Source organism: Prionailurus bengalensis, chromosome E1 (genome assembly GCF_016509475.1).
Source record: "Prionailurus bengalensis isolate Pbe53 chromosome E1, Fcat_Pben_1.1_paternal_pri, whole genome shotgun sequence".
NCBI lineage: Eukaryota > Metazoa > Chordata > Mammalia > Carnivora > Felidae > Prionailurus > Prionailurus bengalensis.
Genome location: NC_057347.1, coordinates 14,684,438 through 14,707,157, shown reverse-complemented (window position 1 = coordinate 14,707,157; position 22,720 = coordinate 14,684,438). Strand labels below are relative to the sequence as shown.

Sequence of the window (22,720 nt, the reverse complement as noted above, 5' to 3'; positions counted from 1 at the left end):
TAGGGGCTGGGGTCGATTCTGCGGGACCACCAAGAGGCGCTGTCCAGCTATTCCCAGTCGGATATCCTGGGGTCTCTCCAGAAACCTACAAGTTCGGGGGTGGGGCTGATTAGCTCTGCCCAGGTTCGTGGAGGGCCCTATGTGACGGCCTCCTAAGTAACCCAGAGAGCCAGGACTTGAACTTAAGAAGGGGGCAGGTGTGTGTTTGTGGCAACATGCGTGCCCGCAGTTGTCAGTGCCTGGAGAGGGTCTGGGTGCAAATAGGTTTATTCTGTGTGTACCTAACTCATGTGGCTGAGTGAAGGTGGGTGTGTTGGGGGTGGGGTGGGTATAAATGGACAGTCCCATCCAGGAATGTGTCAGGAGAACCTCCGAAGAGCTTGTCTACCTTCTTTTGTCTTAGGACTTCTATAACCGCGCCCTCCCCCCCCCCCCCCCATCTACTGTCACCAGTGTCCCCTCCATGTGGGCAGGACTTCTCCAAGCCGAGGCAATGTACATGGGAGCGTTTAGCTCAAAACCCCAGAGTCTGTGGGGGCTCTAAGTTCTGGAGCCTGGGTTCTCACGTGGGCACATCTGGGGGGTGAACCTGCGAGTAGACCTCATTCCCCGGTACAGCTTCGCAACCCAGGTGCACGGGAGGGAGGTGGCGGCTGTGTCGTGCAGAGCCTCGCACGGCCGCGAGGTGGCGCCATAGCCGCAGCAGCGCGAGCTGGCCCGGGCCGCTCCAGATAAGAGTGTGCGGAAAGCGCGGCGGGGCTGAGACGCGACCAGGACGCGGGGAGGACGGACCATCAGGACAGACCGACCGGGGGCCCGGCGGGCGGAGGGCAGCGCAGCGCAGCCACGTCCCCCCTGGATCCGCCGGCAGCCGGGCCCGGGGCTTCCGACATGCCCCCCAGGTGGGTCCTCAGACTCGGGACCGGGAGGGACAGGGGACCCGGACAGCCCGGTCCTCACGCGCTGGCCGCCTCGGGCGCATCCTCCGGCGCGGGCGCCCCAACGCGGCTGGCGTTCAGGACTCCGGGTGTCGCCCCTAGAGGACTCAAGACCGCCGGGCTGCTGCTCTGCGCCGGGTTCACGGCGGGGTCAGCGGCCTGGGGCCGACTCTGCCCGCACATGGGCTGGAGAGGCGAAGGGAAGGGAAGGGGAGCTGGCGGGCGGGGCTGGCAGGGGCGCTGCCCTGGCACAGCTCGGCGCCTGGCAGCGGGGCGGGTGGGGCGCCGGCTAGGAGCTGCCACCGCCACGGGGAGGGAAGCTGGGTCGGGCAGCGGCCGCAGGTAACGGGCCGCGAGGCCCTGCGGGCCAGGCGGGGAACAGGGTGGGCAGACGAACGAGCGGGCAGGGGAGTTCAGGGCTCGGCCCAGGCCCCAGGGCCGCCTGGCTGCCGAAATTGGGGGCCGAGAGGAAAAGCTGAGAGTCGAGGGACTGGGGCTGGCGCGCTTCTCCCGGCCTGTCTGAAGTTAGGAAACTTTTCCCCAAGTTTGGGGCGGCGGAGTTCCCGCGGAGAAGGGGCCGAAGGGAGCTGGGGAGGGAGGCGCGGGCCCGCGAATGCAGAGCTGAGGCCGAGGCCGGGGCCGGGACGCGGGTGGGGCGCAGGCCGGGGTCAGGGCCGCAGCCGGCTGTGCGCCGTGCCCGCCCGGGGCGCTGCCCCCTCCCTCCCCTGGGAGCTGCGTGGCTCCCCCCTCCCCCCCACCTGCTTCCTGCCTCAGCCTCCTGCCCCGATATAACGCCCTCCCCGCGCCGGGGCCGGCCTTCGTGCTCTGCCCGCCACGGCAGCCTCTGCCTCCGCTCCCCGCGCCGCGGCCGCGCCCCGGCCCCAACTGAGGGCCTGACAGCCCCCAGGCAGGGCGGCGCCACGGCGGGCACCGCGCTCCCCTCCACTGGATCACTTCCCCCAGCTGGGGCAACTTCTCCCGAGGCGGGAGGCGCTTTTTACTCGGCTCCCTAATATCCCAGTTGGGCAAACTTCTCGGCCCTGAATGACTTTTCCTGAAGCGGACATTTTCCTCAAATCGGGTAACTGTCTCTGAAGGGGTCACTTCCCCCAAACAGTTTTCTCCTCGGAAGTCCCCAGGACCCAGCCCCTGGGCCCGGTGGCCTCCGGGCCTGGGCGTGCAGGCCAGTCTGGCCCCCTCTCCACCAGCCACTCTCCTACGCCTTCTTCTGGTCCAGGCCACCGGCCCAGGCTTCCACACTAGGAGGCCGCCGATCCTCTGCTAGTGCCCAGGCAGCGGTGCTCGATGCCCCTGCCTAGCTGAGGGGAAGGGGAAGGGGAAGTTGGTGGGGGGTGGGGGGTGGGGAAGAAGTGCCCAGCTGGATACAGGCAGCGGGGGCTCCGTGAGGCTCTGACCCGGCTGCTGTGTGTCCCTGCAGGAGAGTGTGCTGGGCAGACGATGCTGGACACGATGGAGGCGCCGGGCCACTCGAGGCAGCTGCTGCTGCAGCTCAACAACCAGCGCACCAAGGGCTTCTTGTGCGACGTGATCATCGTGGTGCAGAACGCCCTCTTCCGCGCGCACAAGAACGTGCTGGCGGCCAGCAGCGCCTACCTCAAGTCCCTGGTGGTGCATGACAACCTGCTCAACCTGGACCATGACATGGTGAGCCCGGCGGTGTTCCGTCTGGTGCTGGACTTCATCTACACTGGCCGCCTGGCTGATGGCGCAGAGGCAGCGGCGGCAGCGGCCGTGGCCCCGGGGGCTGAGCCGAGCCTGGGCGCCGTGCTGGCCGCCGCCAGCTACCTGCAGATCCCCGACCTCGTGGCGTTGTGCAAAAAGCGCCTCAAGCGCCACGGCAAGTACTGCCACCTGCGGGGCGGCGGGGGCGGCGGCGGCGGTTATGCACCCTACGGGAGGCCGGGCCGTGGCCTTCGGGCAGCCACACCCGTCATCCAGGCCTGCTACTCGTCCCCAGCCGGCCCTCCGCCGCCACCCGCCGCCGAGCCGTCTTCGGGCCCCGAGGCCGCAGTGAACACGCACTGCGCAGAGCTGTACGCCTCGGGCCCCGGCCCGGCCTCGGCGCTCTGCGCTCCGGAGCGCCGCTGCTCCCCGCTCTGCGGCCTGGACCTGTCCAAGAAAAGCCCGCCGGGCTCCGCGCCTCCAGAGCGGCCGCCGGGCGAGCGCGAACTGCCCCCGCGCCCAGACAGTCCTCCCAGCGCCGGCCCCGCAGCCTACAAAGAGCCACCGCTCGCCCTGCCACCGCTGCCGCCGCTGCCCTTCCAGAAGCTGGAGGAGGCTGTACCGCCTCCGGACCCGTTCCGTGGCGGCGGCGGCAGCCCGGGACCCGAGCCCCCGGGCCGCCCCGACGGACCCAGCCTTCTCTATCGCTGGATGAAGCACGAGCCAGGCCTGGGCAGCTACGGCGACGAGCTGGGCCGGGAGCGCGGCTCCCCCAGCGAGCGCTGCGAGGAGCGCGGCGGGGACCCGGCCGCTTCGCCCGGGGTACCCCCACTGGGCCTGGCGCCGCCGCGCTACCAGGGCAGCTTGGACGGGCCAGGCGCGGGCGGCGACGGCGATGACTACAAGAGCAGCAGCGAGGAGACGGGCAGCAGCGAGGACCCCAGCCCGCCCGGTGGCCACCTCGAGGGCTACCCATGCCCGCACCTGGCCTATGGCGAGCCTGAAAGCTTCGGTGACAACCTGTACGTGTGCATTCCATGCGGCAAGGGCTTCCCCAGCTCGGAGCAGCTGAATGCGCACGTGGAAGCTCACGTGGAGGAGGAGGAAGCGCTGTACGGCAGGGCCGAGGCGGCTGAGGTAGCGGCGGGGGCCGCCGGCTTGGGGCCCCCTTTTGGAGGCAGTGGGGACAAGGTCGCTGGGGCTCCGGGCGGCCTGGGCGAGCTGCTGCGGCCTTACCGCTGCGCGTCGTGCGACAAGAGCTACAAGGACCCGGCCACGCTGCGGCAGCACGAGAAGACGCACTGGCTGACCCGGCCCTATCCGTGCACCATCTGCGGGAAGAAGTTCACGCAGCGCGGGACCATGACGCGCCACATGCGCAGCCACCTGGGCCTCAAACCCTTCGCGTGCGACGCGTGCGGCATGCGCTTCACGCGCCAGTACCGCCTGACAGAGCACATGCGCATCCACTCGGGCGAGAAGCCCTACGAGTGCCAGGTGTGCGGCGGCAAGTTCGCACAGCAACGCAACCTCATCAGCCACATGAAAATGCACGCCGTGGGTGGCGCGGCAGGCGCAGCCGGGGCGCTGGCGGGTCTGGGGGGGCTACCCGGCGTCCCCGGCCCCGACGGCAAGGGCAAGCTCGACTTTCCCGAGGGCGTCTTTGCTGTGGCCCGCCTCACGGCCGAACAGCTGAGCCTGAAGCAGCCGGACAAGGCAGCCGCGGCCGAGCTGCTGGCGCAGACCACGCACTTCCTGCACGACCCCAAGGTGGCGCTGGAGAGCCTCTACCCGCTGGCTAAGTTCACCGCGGAGCTGGGCCTCAGCCCCGACAAGGCGGCCGAGGTGCTGAGCCAGGGAGCGCACCTGGCCGCCGGACCCGACGGCCGGACCATCGACCGTTTTTCCCCGACCTAGAGCGCCTCATGCCGGCCCGACTTGCCGCCGCCGCGTGGCCCCGGCCCGTGGCCCTAGGGAGCGGCGGCGGCAGCCGCGAGCAGGCACACCGCGCCGGACAACTGTAGTAGCAGCGGCAGCGTCGCCGCGGTGGCGGCGGCCCCACCTGGCCTCACTGCTTTGTGCCTTAGCCCGGGGGTTGGGGTGGGGGGTGAAACCCCGGGACGGGGGTGGGATGGGGGAAGGGAGATTTATATTTTTGATATCAGCTTTGACCAAAGGAGACCCCCGGCCCTTCTCCGCCTCTTCCTGTGGTTCGTTGGCCCCCTCCCCTGGCTCCGCGCTGCTCTTGGAGGGAGGGGTGTCACTGATGGGGCGCTCCCAGCCCTACCTCCGGCCCTTGCGACCACACCCATTCTCACTGTGAATCTCCCTGCTGGGGTCGGAGCGTCGGGCAGAGTTGGGGAGTGGGGAGGGGACTGAGCCGGCCGGAGGGCCCCCCCTCCGCCCCCCCGCTCCCGCCCGCCCCGGGACTGATAATGTGAAGTTCCTCATTTTGCACAAGTGGCACTAGCCCCAGGGCCAACCCTTCCCTCCCTCTGGAGTCCGAGGGCTGAGACAGCCCTGGCCCACCGGTCTCCCACTCCCGCGGTGTCCTCCCCCCTCCCCTGGGGCCCCGGACCATATTTATTGCATGCGCCCCGGGCGGCCCCCCACCTCGAGCCCAGGCTGGGCTGGGCTGGAACGTGGTCTCTTTAGCTCCCTCCTCCCCAGTTTGTATATTTCCTACCTTGTACACAGGCTCTTCCAGAGCCGCTTCCATTTTCTATACTCGAACCAAACAGCAATAAAGCAGTAACCAAGGACCCTGGACCCCGCTCCTCTCTTCTGCCCTGCACAAGGACCTGGGTGGGTGGAGGGGCCAGACACACCCCCTCATACAGGTGCAGAGAGAAACTTGCGTCTTCCCTCCCCGACCCCAGAGACAGATGCGCAAGAGGTCAGGCATGTTCATAACTAAAAATTTATTAAGGGAAACAAAACCAGTGCTGCAAATGGGGCAGAAAGGAGAGCCAGGTCTCCCACCCACCCAGTCATTGGCCTTCATCCAGGGGAGAGGATCTCAAAGGAGAGGCCGGGACCCTGTACCCCAAAGAGTCCATCTTCTGAGGCTCTGGGGCACTCATCCCCCTGAACCACTGGTGGCTCTCCTGCACAGTACCCCCTTATTCAGGTATAATCTTGGGGCCTCAGGGAGGGTACAGCTTCATTCCCATCCTCTGGCCAGGCTGTACAGTCCAGACAGGGAGCTTTGGGGGATTCCCCCTCTGGTCCCATCAAAATTTACTCCTGGCTCCTCCTCAAGGCCCTGTCTTCCTCCAAGTTCCCCTCATCCCTGTCCCTGGCTTGGGAGAACCCATTCCCAGTAGGAAGCCTCTCGAGTGAGGCTTTGGACACAGGTGCCAGCTTAAGAGGCAACAAAAACCTCAAAGGCCAAAAGGCCCCTGTGTCAAGTTCTTCTAGGGCAAAGCTAGAAAGGGTGAAAACTCCAGGCTTGGCAATGCCCCTCTCAGGCACTGGCCCATCCTACCCTCAGGCGGTGCTGCAGGAGCCTGGAAGTTTCTCAGAGCGCAGGGGCCTGAGAAAGGTTTGGGCAGGAACACTTTATTAGGGTCCTGCCACAGAGAAGGAAGAGGTATCAGAGGAGGTACCAGAGGAGGAAGATTCAGAGTGGGAACCCCCATGGCAAGGACCTGAGGTGAAGAACTTGAGGGGATCAGGGAGGTGAGAGGCATCACCAGAAAGGGAAGGGGGGCAAGGGGAGGATTCAGGAGGGAGGGAGGGAGGGAGGGAGGGAGGGAGATAGATAGAGAGAGAGAGAGAGAGAGAGAGAGAGAGAGAGAGAGAAGGGGGGGGAGGGACTGAGAAAAGTCTGAAGAAACTTCATGAAATGGGAACTAGAACAAAAGGAAGGCCAATGAGGGAGAGGAGCAGGCAAAGGCCACCCAGGAAGCATGAGCCTGAGACCATATGTCCCCTCCCTCTAGACCCATGACCATCCAAGGGGAAACGAGTGGCAAAGTGTAACGGACTCAGATGGATAAGGACAGGAAGAGCAGCAGGATGGATGTGTGTTTGGGGGTAGAGGGTAGGAAAGGTGGGGCCTAGGGCTGCTGTTTGGGATCTAGTGTCCAGAACCCAACCTGGGTCCCTAGGGGAATCCAGGCCTCCGAGAGAGACACACACCCTGGGCACTCTCTTCATGGCATGGCCAAAGCTTCTTGGGACACATTCAGGACAGGGGTTCTGAAGATTGAAGGGACCCATCATTTCGCCTGCACCTGATGGAAATGCAACCCCTACCCTATCTCCAGCTGAGAAAGTGTCTGAGTCCCTGTGCTGAGAAGGCCTTCCCCCAGCCCTTGAACTAGACAGGGGGAGGGAGAAAGGCTGAGACCATGGGTGGCCTATCTGGCTCACCCACCTGCTGTCACTGCAGCCAGCCACCTCCCTGCTAAATCTTGGCAGCCCAGGAGGGTCCCAGCAGCTTCCGCCCGACCCTCAGGAGGGGCTCTGTGAGGAGCAGCTCCCCCACAGCACGGCCACGGCGTGGGTTGGAAGAGGATGGTTTATTGTCTGGGTGGATTGGTGGCTCAGGCACGTGGGCATCTTCGTTGCTACACTGGGCGCCTGGTGGCCTCTCAGGAATGGTTCCGGGGGGAGACCCCGATGCGGCCCTCTCAGCCCACCTGGGCCCACGTGAGGAAGGCCGGGATGTCCCGCACAGGCACATTCCTCGTCAGTGCCTTCACACGCAGGTTGCGGTCATCCGTCAACAGCACCACCTCCCGCAGTAGCCGGATTGGCTCCTCTGTAGGCAGGAGAGAGCAGAAGGACTTCAATGAGGGCAGGAGGCAGAGGCACAGGCTGCCTCTCCTCTCTCTGGAGGTTGGGGGGGGGGGGGGGATGTGGTCCCGTAGGGGTCAGGGACGGTCATTTCCTGGCCCTTCTGTAAGTCTTTCCCTCACGCCATCGGCTGAGGGTACCCCTCCCCTATCGGCTTAGAGAGGACCATGCTGGGCCAGCGCTGGCCTTGTGCTTCAGACCCCCGCCTCCAGCACAGGGCTGTGTTGCCTCCTGCCTAGAGATCTGCCTGAGCCACTGGCCTCCATAGACCCTTCTCCCAGGATGCTGAACTGAAGGGGCAGAAGGAGCCCCTTTCCTTCTACTCCTTCTGACTGTATGGCTGGTCCTGGACTCACAATTACTACTCTCTTTTTGCACATCCTCTCCCTCCAAGGCTAGCGGGCCAATGCTTTACATATTAAGAGGTAGAAAGCTCAAGATGGAATCCACAGTGTATCCAGGCTCCCAGATGTGAGAAGAGGGGTTAGTTTAGGGGAGCTCTAAGGAAAGGAGGGCCAGGGTTCCTGGCAGAGCCGCGGCCAAGGTGGCCCTGAACTAGAGTCCAATGATTTCCTCCATTACATGAAAGTAATCCACGTAAATGGTGAGAACCTTGAACAGTAGAGAAGAGGACAAAGGAAAGGAAAAGTCACAGTCATCCATCCAGCTGTCTCCCTTCATGTGTCTCTGTCTTGCTCCCGAGGGCTCGATCTGTGCGTGCTTTCGGATTTCTTTATGCACACGTGAGTACGTATACTTCTTACATAAGCTTTTTTCCTACATTATAATCATACTAGCCATATTTACTTTATTCAAATTTTACATATTTTAAAGCTCTTTCTATATCAGCACAGGCAGCCTTTGTTCTTTTTAGATGACCTCTTAGCAAGATGTCTTCCACTACCTCTCTTCCCCTAATTTCCTAACCTCTTAATGTACTGGGGAGATTCAACCAGGGCCAAGTACCCACACAAGTGACATCCCCACCCCTGGGCAGGCCGCTTGGTGGCAGGCCCACCCCTCAGTCCCAGGCTGGGTATTTCCTGACGGAGGTCCGGCAGACAGTGAGGCACAGGAAATGTCCTGCGGGGCTTGCTGACTGCGGGGGGCTGGCGGGGCTGGGCAATCGCAAATGTCCAGGTCAGACCTGAACGGTTTCAGGCTTGCCAGCTCCAGGCAGGGAGGCTGAGAACTGGCCGTCAGCCTGGGAGGAGTTTGGGGGAAGAGGGAGGGAGAGGCTGAGGACGCTGGTGAGCAGAGGGGAGAGGTGGAAGGAGGAGGGGTGGGAGGTGAGGGGCTGCGGTGGGCAGATGGGGAGAGGATGGCCGCCTGAGCAGAGAGGAGGCCTGGAGCTGGAGCTCAACTGCCTGGGCCTGGGCCCTCTGGCGTGGTGGTGCTGGCCTGTGCTAATATGGGGTTCCCAGCTGGCTGCTCAAGGCAGCCCCACCGCTCCTGCCCTGGGGCTCGGACCAAGAGAGTCCCAGACCTTAGGTCAGTTGACTAAGGCCCTGCGTTGCTGGCAGGGGTCTGCAGGGGTTTCTGTGGATACTTTCAGACATTTTTAACAATAAACATCCTCTGTTTTGACACTGGTAACTTCACTTTGTTAGAAACCAGAGACTGTCATCTTGTCAGGCCCCATCCGCCATAATCCACATGATTTTAAAATTCAACATCGTTTACACATAAACATTTAGTGACGGTTTCTCTGTGAATCTGACAAGTTAATCTGCTAAGAATTCACACTGACAAATGGGGTTTGATTACACTAGCCGTTGCTGATGTAATTCTGATAGGGGCGGTCCCCAGGATGGCAATGGGTTCCTGTAGGCTGTTTAGGGTGAAGTGTGTGTGGGGGGTGGAGAGACTAGTAGGGTGAAAGCCAAAATTTGTCTCTGCTGAGAAAGAAACAGCTCTGAGGCTGGGTGGGGCCGCAGCAGTATCTGAACTACACTTCCCAACAAGGCCTGCAGTCCTGCCTACCTCTCTCTCAGAAGGTGCCCCTCTAGGAAGCTGCCTGGGAGCAGAACACAAGCTCCCCCGTTTGGTTCAGCCAGGACTCCTTTTTATCACTTCACTGCTCCAGGTCTGGCTCTGAGGGCCAGAATGTACAAGCCACATGGCAGGACCCCTCTGAACAGCACCTGTGGGTTCATTACCAGCCCCTGGTGCAGAGACTCAGGTAGGAGCAGCAGGGGAGAAGACAGTGCCCCGACTAGTCTGGAAGCCAGGGTAGGAAACTGAGCAGGGAAGGGAGATGAGCAACAACGGCTAAAGGAAAAGGACAGGATGTAGTTACCTATACATAGACAGAGACCAAGTGGTAAGAATGACCAAGTCTGTAGACGACACGGAGCTAGGACATCCTACGAGGAAACATCAGACCCCTGGAAGCCAGGAGCAGAAAACACCTGAGCCTTGCTGACTCCGAGGGGCCATGCAGGAAAGCATTCTGGGTTGAGAATGAGGTGCTCAAGCCCCTGGAAAAGCGTCCCAAGGTGGGTCTTTGGGCCAAAGACAGGACTCCAGTCACCAAAGAGGTCTTGAAAATTAGGCTGAGGGCTCAGTCCTCAAGCTGTCACCTGCCCCCAAAGTGTGATGGCATATGACACTGAGACAGGAAGAGAAGGCCCACTACTCACTAGGGAAGTACCTCCGTCACCGGCCTGACAGAGGGCAAACGTTCAGGGATGAACTGAGAGTGTGAACACGGCCAAGAAAAGGGAGGTGGGCCCCAGGGACCACTGGGGACTGTCCTCTCAGAGCTGCGGAGGGCTGGGCTCAGGAGACCATGGCCAGAATAAGCTACACTGAATCATAAAGACATTCTTGCTGTCAGAGAACTCACTGAGGACCCAAGAAAGGAAATGGATCCATGCCGAGTGGGAAAGCTCCCTGCCTAGAGCCTTGCTTCCTGGGCTAGGTCCACCCCTAGTTGGCCCAGGGTCCACCGGGGAGTGGGGGAAGCTGTGACAGGGAAGTTGGATTTCCAGAGTCTGGCCTCAGGCTTGCATCAAACCTGACCTCTGATTTATCAAACTTCCCAGGCCAGAGTTGGTGGTGGAGGAACCCTTTCCTAGGGCTGAGGATGGTAGGGCATGGGGGTGGATGATCCTGAGGCAGAGGCAAAGCTGTACCTTTGTTGGTGGGCATGAAGTCCTTAGCCTTGTCTTTGCAGTAGTGGAGGCAGCAGGAGAGGATCAGGTCATCGTTGTTACCCTGGAGGAAGAAAGTGTGAGAAGGGCCATTGGGCAGGAGGGGGCGCCATTTGGAGGCGGCACAGGTATAACTTTTTGCCTCTGGGGTTCCTGGGGAGGATCACATCCCGGAGTCCCTCCCATACACGTCAGGCCCTGCTTGGTTGGGTCCAACTGTGCCAAGAGTGATCTAGGAGACACAGAACCGCCCCTCCTGGGCCTCAATGGTGGCTGCCCCCCCTTCAGCTGCCTAGGCTGCCTGAGCTGCCTGACTTCCCGGAGACCCTGTTCTGAGGTAGACTGTGGGCTCTTCCTTTCTGCCACAGGTCTTACCAGTTGGCCAGTAATGTCCTCGCTGCGGAAGGCGATGGATTCCAGTTCATTGCCACGGCTGGTCAGGGCTCGCAGACAAGAGTCCCGACTCTCAAATCGCCGCTCGAGGAACTCGATGGACTTCCGGGCCTTTTCCTGCACCACACGGGCATAGCCCCCAGCCCGGTGGTCTGTCTCCTGCCCCTTGGCCAGGCCGTCCAGCTCATTGATCACTGATGAGACACAGTTCCACAAGTTTATCAGCTCCCTAGGCTCACTCCCAGCCAGCCCCTTCCCAGACCACAGAATCCATCTTGCCCAAAGGAGTCTTCCAATGATGCTTAGGAGAACTTGGGAGGCAAGAAGTGTCCCAGACTTTACACAGAATTCTATCTTTCTGCGCCTTCCCCTGGGCCCCGCCCTCCTCCAAGAAGGAACTTCCACGGATTTTCTGGAGCTGCTGTATTCAGAAGAAGAAACCTGGCCCCTCCATCACATTCCTTAGTTATAGGATCAAATTGAAAGAGTTTCTCAAGAGAGGCAAGGGTAGCTGCTACAGGACAAGAGGCAGCCCCCTCATCAACCTGGACCCCCAACCACAGAAGTTCACAAGGGGCAGAGTTCTACACACTATCCCCTGGCACAGTGCAGGCAGGTCACCAAGTGGGAAGCAACAGTCACGGCCTTACTTGCAGGGGCCGTGGTATTCCCTCAAACCATGCCCTTGGCACAGACACTCCGCTGATACTGCACGTGTTTGTGTGTGTGTATGTGTGTGTGTGTGTGTGTGTGTATGTGTCTGCCTGCCTATGTGTCTGGGACACGGCTTCATTTTCTGGTGAAGATTCTTTCCAAAATTCCAGCCAAAAGCCTGAGGTCAAGTGGGAAATATGCACTCCTTGGGGGCTCCGGGAGAGTTTGGGGTCTGAGGCCTCTCCTCAGTGCAATGATTCATGGCTCGGGGAGTCGGCATGAGCATGCTGTTCCATGGTGAGCCTGGCACTCACTGTCTGGGTATTCAGAGACACTTTCTGGAAAGGGCCCATGTGGGAATGCACACACACACACACACACACACACACACACACACACACAATGCCCACGCTTTCAGCAACTTGAGGCTGCTACATGTCCACACAATGTATGGTTGAGGCTGGGAAGTGGTGGTGGACGGGTGTATGGTACGGCAAACAGAACATCAAACACGAAAAACTGGTATTCCATCCCAAAATCTCCTTTCCTGCTTCCAAACTAAACAGGCTTCAAAGGGGAAGCTTGTTTGTGCTTCTGCACCAGGCGGGGCTTCTTGATGCTAGGGTCAGGCCTAAGGAGCAGGAGCAGGTTAAAGAGCACAAGAAACAAGCAGGGAAAGCTGTCTGCTTAACCCTTTGTGCTCTGGACACAGGGCGGGAATCCACTGAGGGAGCCTCACTGAACAGGAGTGCTCTTTACAGCTCCTGAGATTTGAGGGCCCCGCCCAGCTGAAGAAGGTTCAAAGAGGCTGGCCCTCACTGCTGTAGTGGCGCTGTCATTTCCCAGCAACAACGGGGGCCATCGATTTATTCTACATGTGTCCCTCTCCTATGGGTTTTCTCATATATTTGCTCCCTCCCTACCATATCTGGCTTTCCCTACTGAACCACAAGCTCCTCAAGGCCAAGGTCTTGAAGCTCTGCCTTCCGTGAGATCCCTCAGGGACAAGGAGCCTGAGCACACCATAGGGGCACAGATGGTGCTGGTGACCAAAACCCCTGCTAGCCTTGGATGGTGTTTGAGGCTCCTTCCAAGTCTTAGGGGGGGCTCCTGAGATGTCAGCAACCTCTGTCAGTTTATACCATTTCCTGACCATTAGCAAAACAAATGACCACTTACTCACTTTCTTCCCCCTAAAACTCTCCTGGATAGGAAAGCAGAAGACATGTTATCCTGATAGCCGCCCCACCCAGGAGGCTGTGAGGAAAGAGGGAAAGCTGGAAAAACTTGATGGTCTTGCTGCTCTACTTTTGAAGAACAGAAAGCCTTCCCTTAGGTCTAAAGGCCTGGGTTTTAGAGGTTCTGGCCAGGCCACATGGGGAGGGGGAAGGAAGACAGGGAGGGTGGAGGCGGGACGAGGGCTGCTTCAGTGCCAACATTCTCAGGTGGTGCTAACGTGTTTCCCACAACCCCCCAGGGTTCTATAGCCTCTGCAGGGGCGGATGTTTCCTGCCCTTTGTTTCCACCCTCATCTGGCACTAAGACACTTGGGACTAGGAGGGGAGGCCCAATGGAACATCTTGGCATGGATGTCAGAGGTGGCTTGGCAGGCAGACTGCCAGTCTGGCAGCTTTTCCAGAGGACAAGGATCCCGAACTGGCTCCCAGCAGCTGCTGAGAAGGGGACACTGAAAAGCCAGTCACCTTCCAGGCCCTCTCCCTCCACAGGATGGCCATCAGCTATATGAGCTCTATCAGGGATACCAGGCGCCCAGAGCCCACAGCCCATCCTCAGGCTGACCCACCATAGAGCTCCAAGAACTAAGACAGTGCCTAGACAGTCCCTTGGAGACAGCCCAGCTGGGCTCTTCTGGCCTGAGGGTGGAAGCAAGCTAGCTGGGTCCTGAGATGCTGACCCTGCACCAGCACCAGTGACCAGACAGCGGTAAGGGCCCAAGTGGCAGGAATCCACAGGCATGAGCCAAGGGCTTGCTCTGGAGGGTTTCCATCAGCCTGGCCTTAGGGTGACACCGGCCAGAAGAATGCTACCTCGAACCAACAGAATGATCATGAAAAGCTACAAGACAATCAGACCAAAGGCATCTAACCACTTCAAAATCCTCCCAGCCTCCCTGCCAGACCACCCAGCAGCACTGCCGTTATCTGCCAGGGCTGAGTGTTTACCAATAACGGGAACCAGCTTTGCTGTTTTACTGCAAGCTTTATAAGGATAAAAACAAGGGCTGGGCTCATGCAGCCTCTGGTTGCTGGGACACAGGAGTCCATTTGCTCAAGCAGTTTAAGCCATGGATCAGCCATAATAATTTGAACTGCTCTGATTATTAAACAATTTTCCTTGCCCCACGCACACCCTACTTCCCTGCAAATCCTGTCATACGCACGCCGCGGGGCTCCCTTGCCTGTGTAGCCCCCCGGGCCGTGGGGCATATGTGTAGAGGGGCCTGCTGCGCACGTGCAGGGTTGCTCAGGCCTGACTCACCGATGAGGGGCACCACCAGGATGTACTTCCTGCTCTCCAGCAGCCGTGCCAGACTGGCCAGGTGGTCAATGAAGCCGTTGGTGTCTGGTACAAGGAACAAGGGTCTGATCTCGAGCTCCATCTGCCTCATCTGACTCTGGTCCTCCAGGACAGCCTACAGGGACACAGAACGGTGAGTGAGCCAGAGTGAGTAGGCAAGTGGGTGGACGAGCCAGGGCCCTGACTACACAGTGTGTCAGCATCCTGCCTCCTGAAACTCTCCCCGCTCCAGAGGGACAGCCAGTCCCTGTCAGGCCTGAGGGACGGGCCCAAGGACTGGGCAAAGTACTGCAATAACAATCAACACAGACTAGATGGCCTGAGGAACAGCGTGTGACTAAAACCCTGCCTCGGCCAGAGAAAGCCCCGATGGTATTAAAAGTTACAGGTTTCTGAAAGACAGACCCTGGGCTAAAAATCACCAAGGGGGAGTCAGCTTCCCTGGATAGGAAAGTGGTTTCACACACATTACCTAGGCAGCGTATAGAGGGGTACTGCTCAGCGCGAACACTTTATATAGTGCATTTGTTATTTCAGTTTACTTCACTGGATGGCCAGAAAACAAAGGTTACGCTCAAAGGCAATATAAAAACAGTGATGCTGACAACGAATTATTAATGCCCACAGCAGCAGGAGTCCATACGGTGTGATGGATTTGGACCCAACTCACATGCTCACAGAGAGCAACACCCAGGCTGATGAGATCAGCCGCCCCCCGCCCAGCAGCAGTGTTTCCTCAACATCAGTCCTGTGTTCTACCTGTGCTCCTTTGCCGCTGCTCTGCACAACCTGTATGATTATTTACTTGGTGTTTTTTCATGAAACTGACTTTAAGGCAACTATTTTTGGCTTAGCCTCTTCTTAAGCTTACCAGTGCGAGCTATACTTGCACAATAAAAAGCCAAAGCATCTCCTGTGTGCCGCTAAAAAAACAACTCACTCAGCACCAGTGGTCTGGGCACCACCCCTCGAAGACCACATGGCCTGGAGGCTTGTCTGTCTGATGGACATTCACATCTTTCAGGGACGCTCCACGCACATCTGTGAAAGCCCGACTTTCTCAAGTCTGACACAGCCCCGAGTGGCAGCGGCCCTCTGAGATAGGCCCTGGGTCTGTCACTACAGAACATGGTCACTATTGTGCTGCTTCCTCTTGTGGGGACCATGGCCAAGAAGCAAAATGATTTGCTGGCATCTGCCCAGACGGTGTGCTCCCTGGGTGCACAGCAGGAGGGCACCGACACAAATCTGGCAGGGACCAGGCCAGCAGGTCCCAGCCCTGTCCCGCCCTCTCCTGATCTTCTGCCACACGCCAACCAGCAAGGACAGACACAGGCTCAGAGCAGGGGGACTGGTGTGCGTGCCAACCGAGACGGGTCCCACAGTACTGGCCCCGGCCGCTAACAGTCAGGGAGGAAGGCGCTCAGGTTTCACTGGCAATGACAGTAAAACTGAAAGGGCATGCCTCTGAATGCTGGGGGTGGCTTCTCTGTGACCTACTGGGGACCTCTTCCTATGAGTAAGTCGTTGCTGCCACTGCCACCACAGCTGGTGGAAGGCACAGGCCACAGGCCACAGGCAGGCATGAGAAACGCAGCTGAGAGGCCCAGTCTGACGAAGTCATCCTGCTGCTGTTGCCTCAGCAGGGGAAAGCACCCCCGCTGCCGGCCATCTTCTCGGGGGATTCGGGTGGCAGTCCCTCCCTGTGGGGTGACCAATTGCACGATGATACCCAGTCCACTAAACTCTCCTTGTGGCATTTTTTAAAAAATTTATTTTTTCTTCATATAGAATTAACATAGGCCACTATTTAGCGGCTCGGGTGTTCTGTAAGAACAGGCACTCTAATGGGGGCGCCTGGGTGGTTCAGTTGGTTGGGTATTCTACTTCGGCTCAGGTCATGATCTCGCAGTTTGTGAGTTTGAGGCCCACATCGGGCTCTGTGCTGACAGCTCAGACCCTGGGGCCTGCTTTGGATTCTGTGTCTCCCTCTCTGCCCCTTCCCCGCTTGTGCTCTCTCAAAACTGAATAAATGTTAAAAAAAAAAAAAATTAAAAAAAGAAGAAGAACAGGGGCTCTACTCTTCCTCCTCATGGGGAGCGGCGGCATTCCAGCTGTTCATTTCCCCAGATCTTGCTGTTCTCTATCCAGTTTTTCCACTGCCAGGAACATTCTTCCTGGTATCACAAGCCCCCAAATCTCTGTGTTTCTGGGGGAGAAGGAACAGAACAGAGACCTGGCTGGGAAGAGGACAGGGGCTCAGGGACCTGAGCACTAGATCTCTGCCACCGCCCCACCGAGACTCTTCACATCTTAGTTTTCCTGCCTGCAGAAATGATAGGCCAGCTCTCCTCTGACTCTAAAGAAGAGGACCTGGCTGCCATTCCTCACCCTGAGTGAACAATAATGAGCTCCTGAGACCCTGAACCATCCCACCTTTAGAAAGCTGGCCTTTTTAAGCCAGGTGACCAAGGGAGGCCGAGGGCTAACAGCCTGCTTGTGTGTTCTGATGACAGGATGGAAGAAACACCTAGGAGCAGGGTACAGGGAAGCTCTAACTGTCTGAGTTCTCAGACCTCTGGCTCAGGGCCAGAAAGGTGAACAAAGGCCGTGCGGGCTCTCAGGGAGGTGGCAACCTTGTTGGTTCCCCAGGGGTGGGGTGGGGTCAAGCTGTATGAGGGTGGTTGGAGCTGTGCTGCCATCATCCGGTCCCAGGGACGCCCGCAGACAACTTCCCTTAACCTGGCTCTGCCTAGTGAGTCACCACACAACTGCTTCCTGTTCCCCACATGCCCTCACGGAGTCTCAGGAGGTTAAATGAAGCTGCTCCCCCTTCTCCTGGGGTACCTGTGGGCCTCTGGGGGGTGTCATACCTGGGTCATGAGACTGGCCCAGTACCTTTCAAAAGAATGGCAGACGAAGAGGGACCGGGAGTCTGCAGGCCCTCTTCTGCGGGTGTCTGTGTTTCCGGCCCTCTCTGAGTGGTGCTGTGTGTGTGTGTGTGTGTGTGTGTGTGTGTGTGTTTAGCATTTGCCCTCCTAACTTTTCCAGATTTTACCCGTCAGATTCCTGGCAGCTGTGCACGGCGCCTGTGCCGGCCGTCACGTCCCATTCCGATCTCTGGGTCGCACGGTGAGAGAAGGACACAGGATGCGCAGGGAGTGAAAAAGTGATGTCGGTGGGGAGAGTGCCAAGTCCCCACTCACAGCCATGGGACGCTTGGGGAGACGGGGGAAGCAAGCTGCTGTGGAGTTCAGAGGCCGGTAGTGAGATTTATTTTTGTTTGTATGAGTAAAAAGCTGCAGAAGCCTCTGGTGGGGGTGAGGGGGGCTCAACTGGAATGCTGTGATTCAGACAGACTGGCCCTGGCCTGGAGTCAAGTGTGCTGACCCGGAAGGAGAGGTCCACAGGAACCCTTCTCGTTGCAGCTAAGGTTGGGCCACGATGGTCCTTGGATAATGAACTGGGAACCCAAGGAAAGCACGGACACTTTGAATCACACCAGTGGTAGTAGGAACCGAGTTGTCATCAAGTGTGGAAGGAAAAAAAGAACTCAATTCTGTTTCTGGAAGGTGCTAAGTAGCCAACTTTCTCTGAGGTATGAGAGCATCCTTGAGCAAGGCAATGGGGAACTGGGAAAGAGATAATCCACAGTAACATCTAATGAGGAAGCTAACAGGCTTGGGAGAAGGGCTCTTTATAGGTTAAGTTCCTTCTAGACTGTGGGGATGTTTTGGGGATGCTGACCCACTGAAAATTGGGACACTGAGAATTACAAATAAAAGGTATTGCAATTAGCTCACACAGGAGCTGTGGAACTTGAAGAACCCAAGTCACGAAGCAGAGCCACATTGAGAGAAGGCCCTCTTAAGTCTTCCTTCCGCTTAGGACTCCACAGGGAGTGTGGCTGCTCCCGTCCCTCTACTGGGTGATGGAATCATTTATCCCTGGGCCTCTCTGGCCAGAGCAATGTCTTCACCAGAAACAAGAAGTTCTGTGCCACAGCAAATTTCGGTGCTCATTTTGTATGTGAAAGTATCTAGGAAAATGCCCGATACATGAATTAATAACCTCACAAGTGTCAGTTTCCCTTCCTCCTGACCAGCTCCATTTTTCACCTCTTAGATTATCCAGGAGGGTAACTATCTGGGGAAACCACTCGGGAGCAGAGCTGGAGATGGGGAGGGGAGAGAGACAGGGTTGTTAACTTCTGTGATAAGATGATAAGACTCATGGTACTCTTATTGTCTTTTTTTTCTTTAATGACATAGAAAGCTTTTTTAAAAATGAAAAATGGAAAAATGGAAATGAAATAAAAAATAGGAATAGTTGGTGAGATAACCACTGACAGTGCAGGCAGGCAGTTCCTTCTCGAGCCACAGAAACCAAAGGGAGCAGATACTGCATTTGCTATCAAAAGAGAGCAGGCAGCACCAGGGGCTGGTAAACCCCTGGCATGATAAACATCGTCATGCAGGGTGGGTGCTCATGGGGAAGTCTCCGTTTAGGATCCCTTCTCTGGATGTTCAGTCAGTGCCACAGAACTTAACGTGTGCCTGCTTTCTTTTCAAAAGTTACAATCAGAAAAAACAAAAACCAAACAAAAACCAAACAAAAAACCAAACCAAAAACCAAAAACCAAAAACCACCCAAAAAAGTTATGATCAGGATGAGTTGCTTGCTGCTTCTTATAGTTTTATGAGGACTGATTTTATTTTCAAACTAGACTGTAAAGAGCTCAAAGAGAATGGTCTTCTTTTCCTATAGTTTCTTCAACAATACCTCGCTCGACGAGCTCAATCACAGAATCTCAGAGCTGGAGGGCATCTTATGGCTAATCCGACTTGAATTTTATCCGGATAACTCTCGTCCTGAGAATGCCCAGGAGGTGTGCCTTTTCCTGACGGAGAGGGAGTGGCAGGGTGAGCATGACACCTCTGGGCTTGCTCCAAGCAGTACTAGCCTAAGGGTGCTGCTCCAGCCAACAGCCCATGGGTTCATTCTGTAGGAGGTCGGGACCTTGTGGACGCTGCAGGAGCCAGGGAGGCGAGAGGGGCTGCAGCAAACTGGAGACCCAGCGCCACGGCTTGTGGAGAAGCTGGAGCGGGCTCTGGAATGGCTCGAGTAGGGCGGGCGGCTGCCCGGCTCTGCAGGCTGATGTGCTTTCCTGCCTTGGCGTGAACGTGCCCCTGGCCTGGTAGTGCAGTGGCTCCCACCCTGCCTCCGACAGCTAGGAGCCAGGGCTGAGTGTCTGCCTTCCGCTAGCTTCCATACAGGTGTGGGGGGCTCTGTGTGTGCCCCATTGTTCCACAGCACCACCCTCCCCCAGCTGGGTGGCAGTGTGAATGGGCCGCAGCTATATTTAGAGTGAAACTCCTGGGGCCACCACAAAGGAGTGACTGCATCTTCAGGAGGGTGGGTGGGCGGGAAGGGGACAGGGGAGCCAAGCTATTTTCAGAACACATGTCATTGCTGGCTACAGAGCAAGACTGTGGCCATAATGCCGAGGGAAACAATAGCTGTGGCCAGAGGAAGAGCCTGTTATGTTTCAGGTGGGATGTTTGCAACTGCTCAGGAAACCCGACCCCGCCCGACAGCAGCACAAATCACAGCAAAGCCTCGTGGAAGCAGGGGGGGGGGGGGGATTCACAGGGCCAGGATGAGGTGCCAAGAGGCCACGCCTCATGCCTAGAGGCGGATTTTCAGTGACTGCTTAGCCCTAGGGGCCTGATTAGGACTGAAACACCTCAGACCAACTGCCCAGACAAACCATGTACCTGGCACTCTGGTCTCCAGACACCTCCCAAGAATGGCAACGGGAATGAAAAGGACTCGGTCAGAAAGCATCCAGGTGGGCAGAACCGACCTAATGTGAAGAGGTGTCTCAGGCAACAGGCAAAGCCTGGGGTGAGCCAGAGAGCGTGGCCTCAAAGTCCCAGGTGGGCGGTCTTGGCCCCGCAGTATTCAGGGACTTGCCTGGGTGCCGTGGCTCCAGCTGCACAGGCCCGGAGAGCTGCCCACACCCCTTTTCTGACCTCCAGTCGGCCCCACTCACCAGCCTCTGTGCAAGGCCGGAAGCGGGGAGGGACAGGCTGCGGAGGGAGGCTAGGCCTCACCTCCCCCATCCCACAGATGAGCTTGGGCCCAGGGGTCTAGGTGGGAGAAGGGAAGTGGGGGTGTGGCTACAGCCCCAGATCTCAGTTGGACTTTATAGCCATCATGGGGGCCAGGAGGATTTTTTCAACTCCATCTTCATATCCCCTTCCCCAAACATGTGTGGTTCCTGTTTTGCTGCATCTGTAAAAGGCGCCGGGAGCTGGGGACTTGCCTTACACCTCTCGGTTAACACCCCTGGAGACTGATGGAGTTCAGAGCAGTGTAATTTACAGCCCATCTCTCCAATCTTAATTCACCCGATGCTCCTCTCTTCCTTATTGTATTAGTGTGACCCAGGTACCTGCCAACAATAATGGCCTCTCCAGCTAGGAGCCTCTCCCCCACTCCCAGGACAATTTATACCTTTTCCTTGGGATTTTCCCCCCTTAAATTAAACAAAAAGAGGAAAAATAAGAAAAGGTTAACATGGGTTTGGAGTGCTGCAGCCCCGTGGTTCTGGGCAGGGAGCCAATGGCCCGAGGGCACACACATGTGTGTGCTCTCCCAGAAGGGCCTTCACCGGCCCTGTTTTACAGCCACCTCGGCACAGACTCCAGGGTTCACGCATATGGCCAGACAGATGTGTCTGGCTTACGTTCAAGGCTGGAAAATGAAGAATTATGGAAGTGAAGGGCCCCGGGCATTAAAAGGGGGGGGGGAAGGAAGGGGGGAATTTTTCCTCTGCTGAGAAATCCTCCTGTGGCTGTGAGGCTGGAGGAAGAAGGCTGACAGGAGGCAGGGCCGCCAGCAGTGGTGCATGTGGGGCCTGTTCTTAAAGGGGCCACAGCAACCCAAACCCCAGCTGGCCCATAGCAGGCCTGTGGTGCCCAGGCCCGAGCAGCCTGCTCTGAAGGAGGTGACGGGGGAACAAAGCTCCCGAGCAGGGGCAGCCCCAGGCACGAGACGTTAAGTAAGATTCATACAAGACCTCCGGTTTGCAATGTACTGCCTGTTGCTGGAGAGGCCAAGCTGAGCAAGGCGCTCTTGACGAGGCCATGTCCCCATGGCATGTGCTCCCACAGCATCCTGTACTTCCCTCTGGCCACAGTGCACGCTGACGCCTCAAATCACTGGCTCCTCCATTCACTGTACACCCTGCACCTTCTGGGGCGGGACTTCTTTGGTTCGGTCCTGTGTCCCCCGACCCCTAGCCTAGCAGATGCTCCACCACCACTTATTACACACTGAGATGGAGACATGGTACTTGCTTCTAAGGAGTTCACAGTACAACAGTGGGGGTGGGGTGGGTGGGGAACAAGTCCAGAAATAACTGTAATACGAGACATGATACAAGTTTCAGAAATGAAGCATAAATCAGTGCCACAGGAACACTGAGCAGAGAGGGATGAATTCCTCCTGAGGGGTATCAGGGAAGGCTTCACTGGGGAGATGAAGTTTCATCTGAGGACTGAAGGAAGACTAGAGTTTCAACAGGTAATAGGAAATGTGGAGCAGGAAAAGGGTATTCTGGTCTGAGGGAACAGCATGGACTGAGACCCGAGAGTGGGACAGGGTAGAGCACGTCAGGGGACAGTGAGAGGAGAGGACGGTTAGTGTTGTGGTCCGGGCAGAAGGGCACTAGTGTCTGGACAGGCACTTTACACGCACTGTCATTCTGAGGTAGGTGCTGTTACCGCTTTCGTTTCATAGATGAGGAAACAGTTTTAGAGAAGTTAAATAATTTGCCCAATGCCACACAGCTCGTAAGGCTCACGGGAGAGAGGAGAAGAGGCTGAGAAAACACTGGGAACAGACAAGAAAACCTTAAATGCCATAGGAAGGAATTAGATTTTACTAGTGAAGCAGAGGCACAGATGATTTCTGAGCAGGGGAGCAGTTCTTTTGGGAAGAGAAGGATGACCACACGTGAGGTGCCCCGGAGGCAGCGAGGATCCTGGTGTGCGGACGGCACGTTCGCAGACTACCGAGTAAACAGCACCCCCTGGAGTTGTGCAATGCGTGGGCTCTGACTGCTCTAATCCAAGTCAGTACCTGGCCTAGAGCAGCAGCTGTGGCAATGGGAACAGACAGGAGAGAAGGGAATAAATGAGCAGAAGGGGTTAAAAGCCAGTGAGGAATTTAAGAGGATTGTCTAGTTGCTACTGTCTATTAAGTCACCGAACAAATATCTGCTGAGCGCCAACTCTGCACACTGAGACTAAGAAGTGACAGGAAGGAGGAGGCCAAGAAGAGAATGGTGGTGAGGAAGCCTAGGAGGGAGGTGTGGCCAACAGAGGGCTTGCTTGTGCTCGACAGCGGCTGCAGGAAGGGGGCTTCAGGGCCTAAAGCTACAGGGACGTCAAGTATGACGGGGATCGAGACTCGATGAAGACAGGTACTTGGTGACTTCTGATACCACGGTTTCCATAACTGCTGGGTTGAGGGTCAGGACATGGAGGC

The 22,720-nt window shown here is 57.7% G+C and overlaps 2 protein-coding genes across 4 annotated transcripts in view; one reads left to right on the top strand and one right to left on the bottom strand.

Annotated features, from left to right (window-relative positions):
• Positions 1–751: 751 nt before the first annotated feature.
• HIC1 (HIC ZBTB transcriptional repressor 1) lies at positions 752–5,383 on the top strand. Of its 2 annotated transcripts, none has more exons than XM_043583449.1 (2): positions 752–902; positions 2,377–5,383. In XM_043583449.1, the coding sequence occupies exon 2, from the start codon at positions 2,397–2,399 to the stop codon at positions 4,536–4,538; it is 2,142 nt and encodes a 713-aa protein (XP_043439384.1). In that variant the 5' UTR covers positions 752–902; positions 2,377–2,396; the 3' UTR covers positions 4,539–5,383. The 2 variants fall into 2 exon arrangements, with proteins under 2 accessions (XP_043439384.1, XP_043439383.1); XM_043583448.1 differs by lacking the exon at positions 752–902 and adding an exon at positions 1,747–2,019.
• Positions 5,384–5,525: 142 nt separating this feature from the next.
• SMG6 (SMG6 nonsense mediated mRNA decay factor) overlaps positions 5,526–22,720 on the bottom strand; it is a 228,616-nt gene continuing 211,421 nt past the window's right edge. For both annotated transcript variants that reach the window (XM_043583439.1, XM_043583440.1), the window contains exons 16-19: positions 14,126–14,279; positions 10,955–11,166; positions 10,562–10,643; positions 5,526–7,389 (exon numbers count right to left, since the gene is read on the bottom strand). In XM_043583439.1, coding sequence (XP_043439374.1) covers positions 7,259–7,389; positions 10,562–10,643; positions 10,955–11,166; positions 14,126–14,279 — 579 coding nt within the window. In that variant the 3' untranslated portion in view covers positions 5,526–7,258. The remainder of the gene's footprint in view (positions 7,390–10,561; positions 10,644–10,954; positions 11,167–14,125; positions 14,280–22,720) is intronic.

Coding starts and splice junctions, on each gene's coding strand:
- HIC1 (XM_043583448.1), top strand. CDS start 1,983: ATGACTTTTCCTGAAGCGGACATTTTCCTCAAATCGG. Junction 2,020..2,376: donor GGACATTTTCCTCAAATCGG/GTAACTGTCTCT, acceptor GTGTCCCTGCAG/GAGAGTGTGCTGGGCAGACG.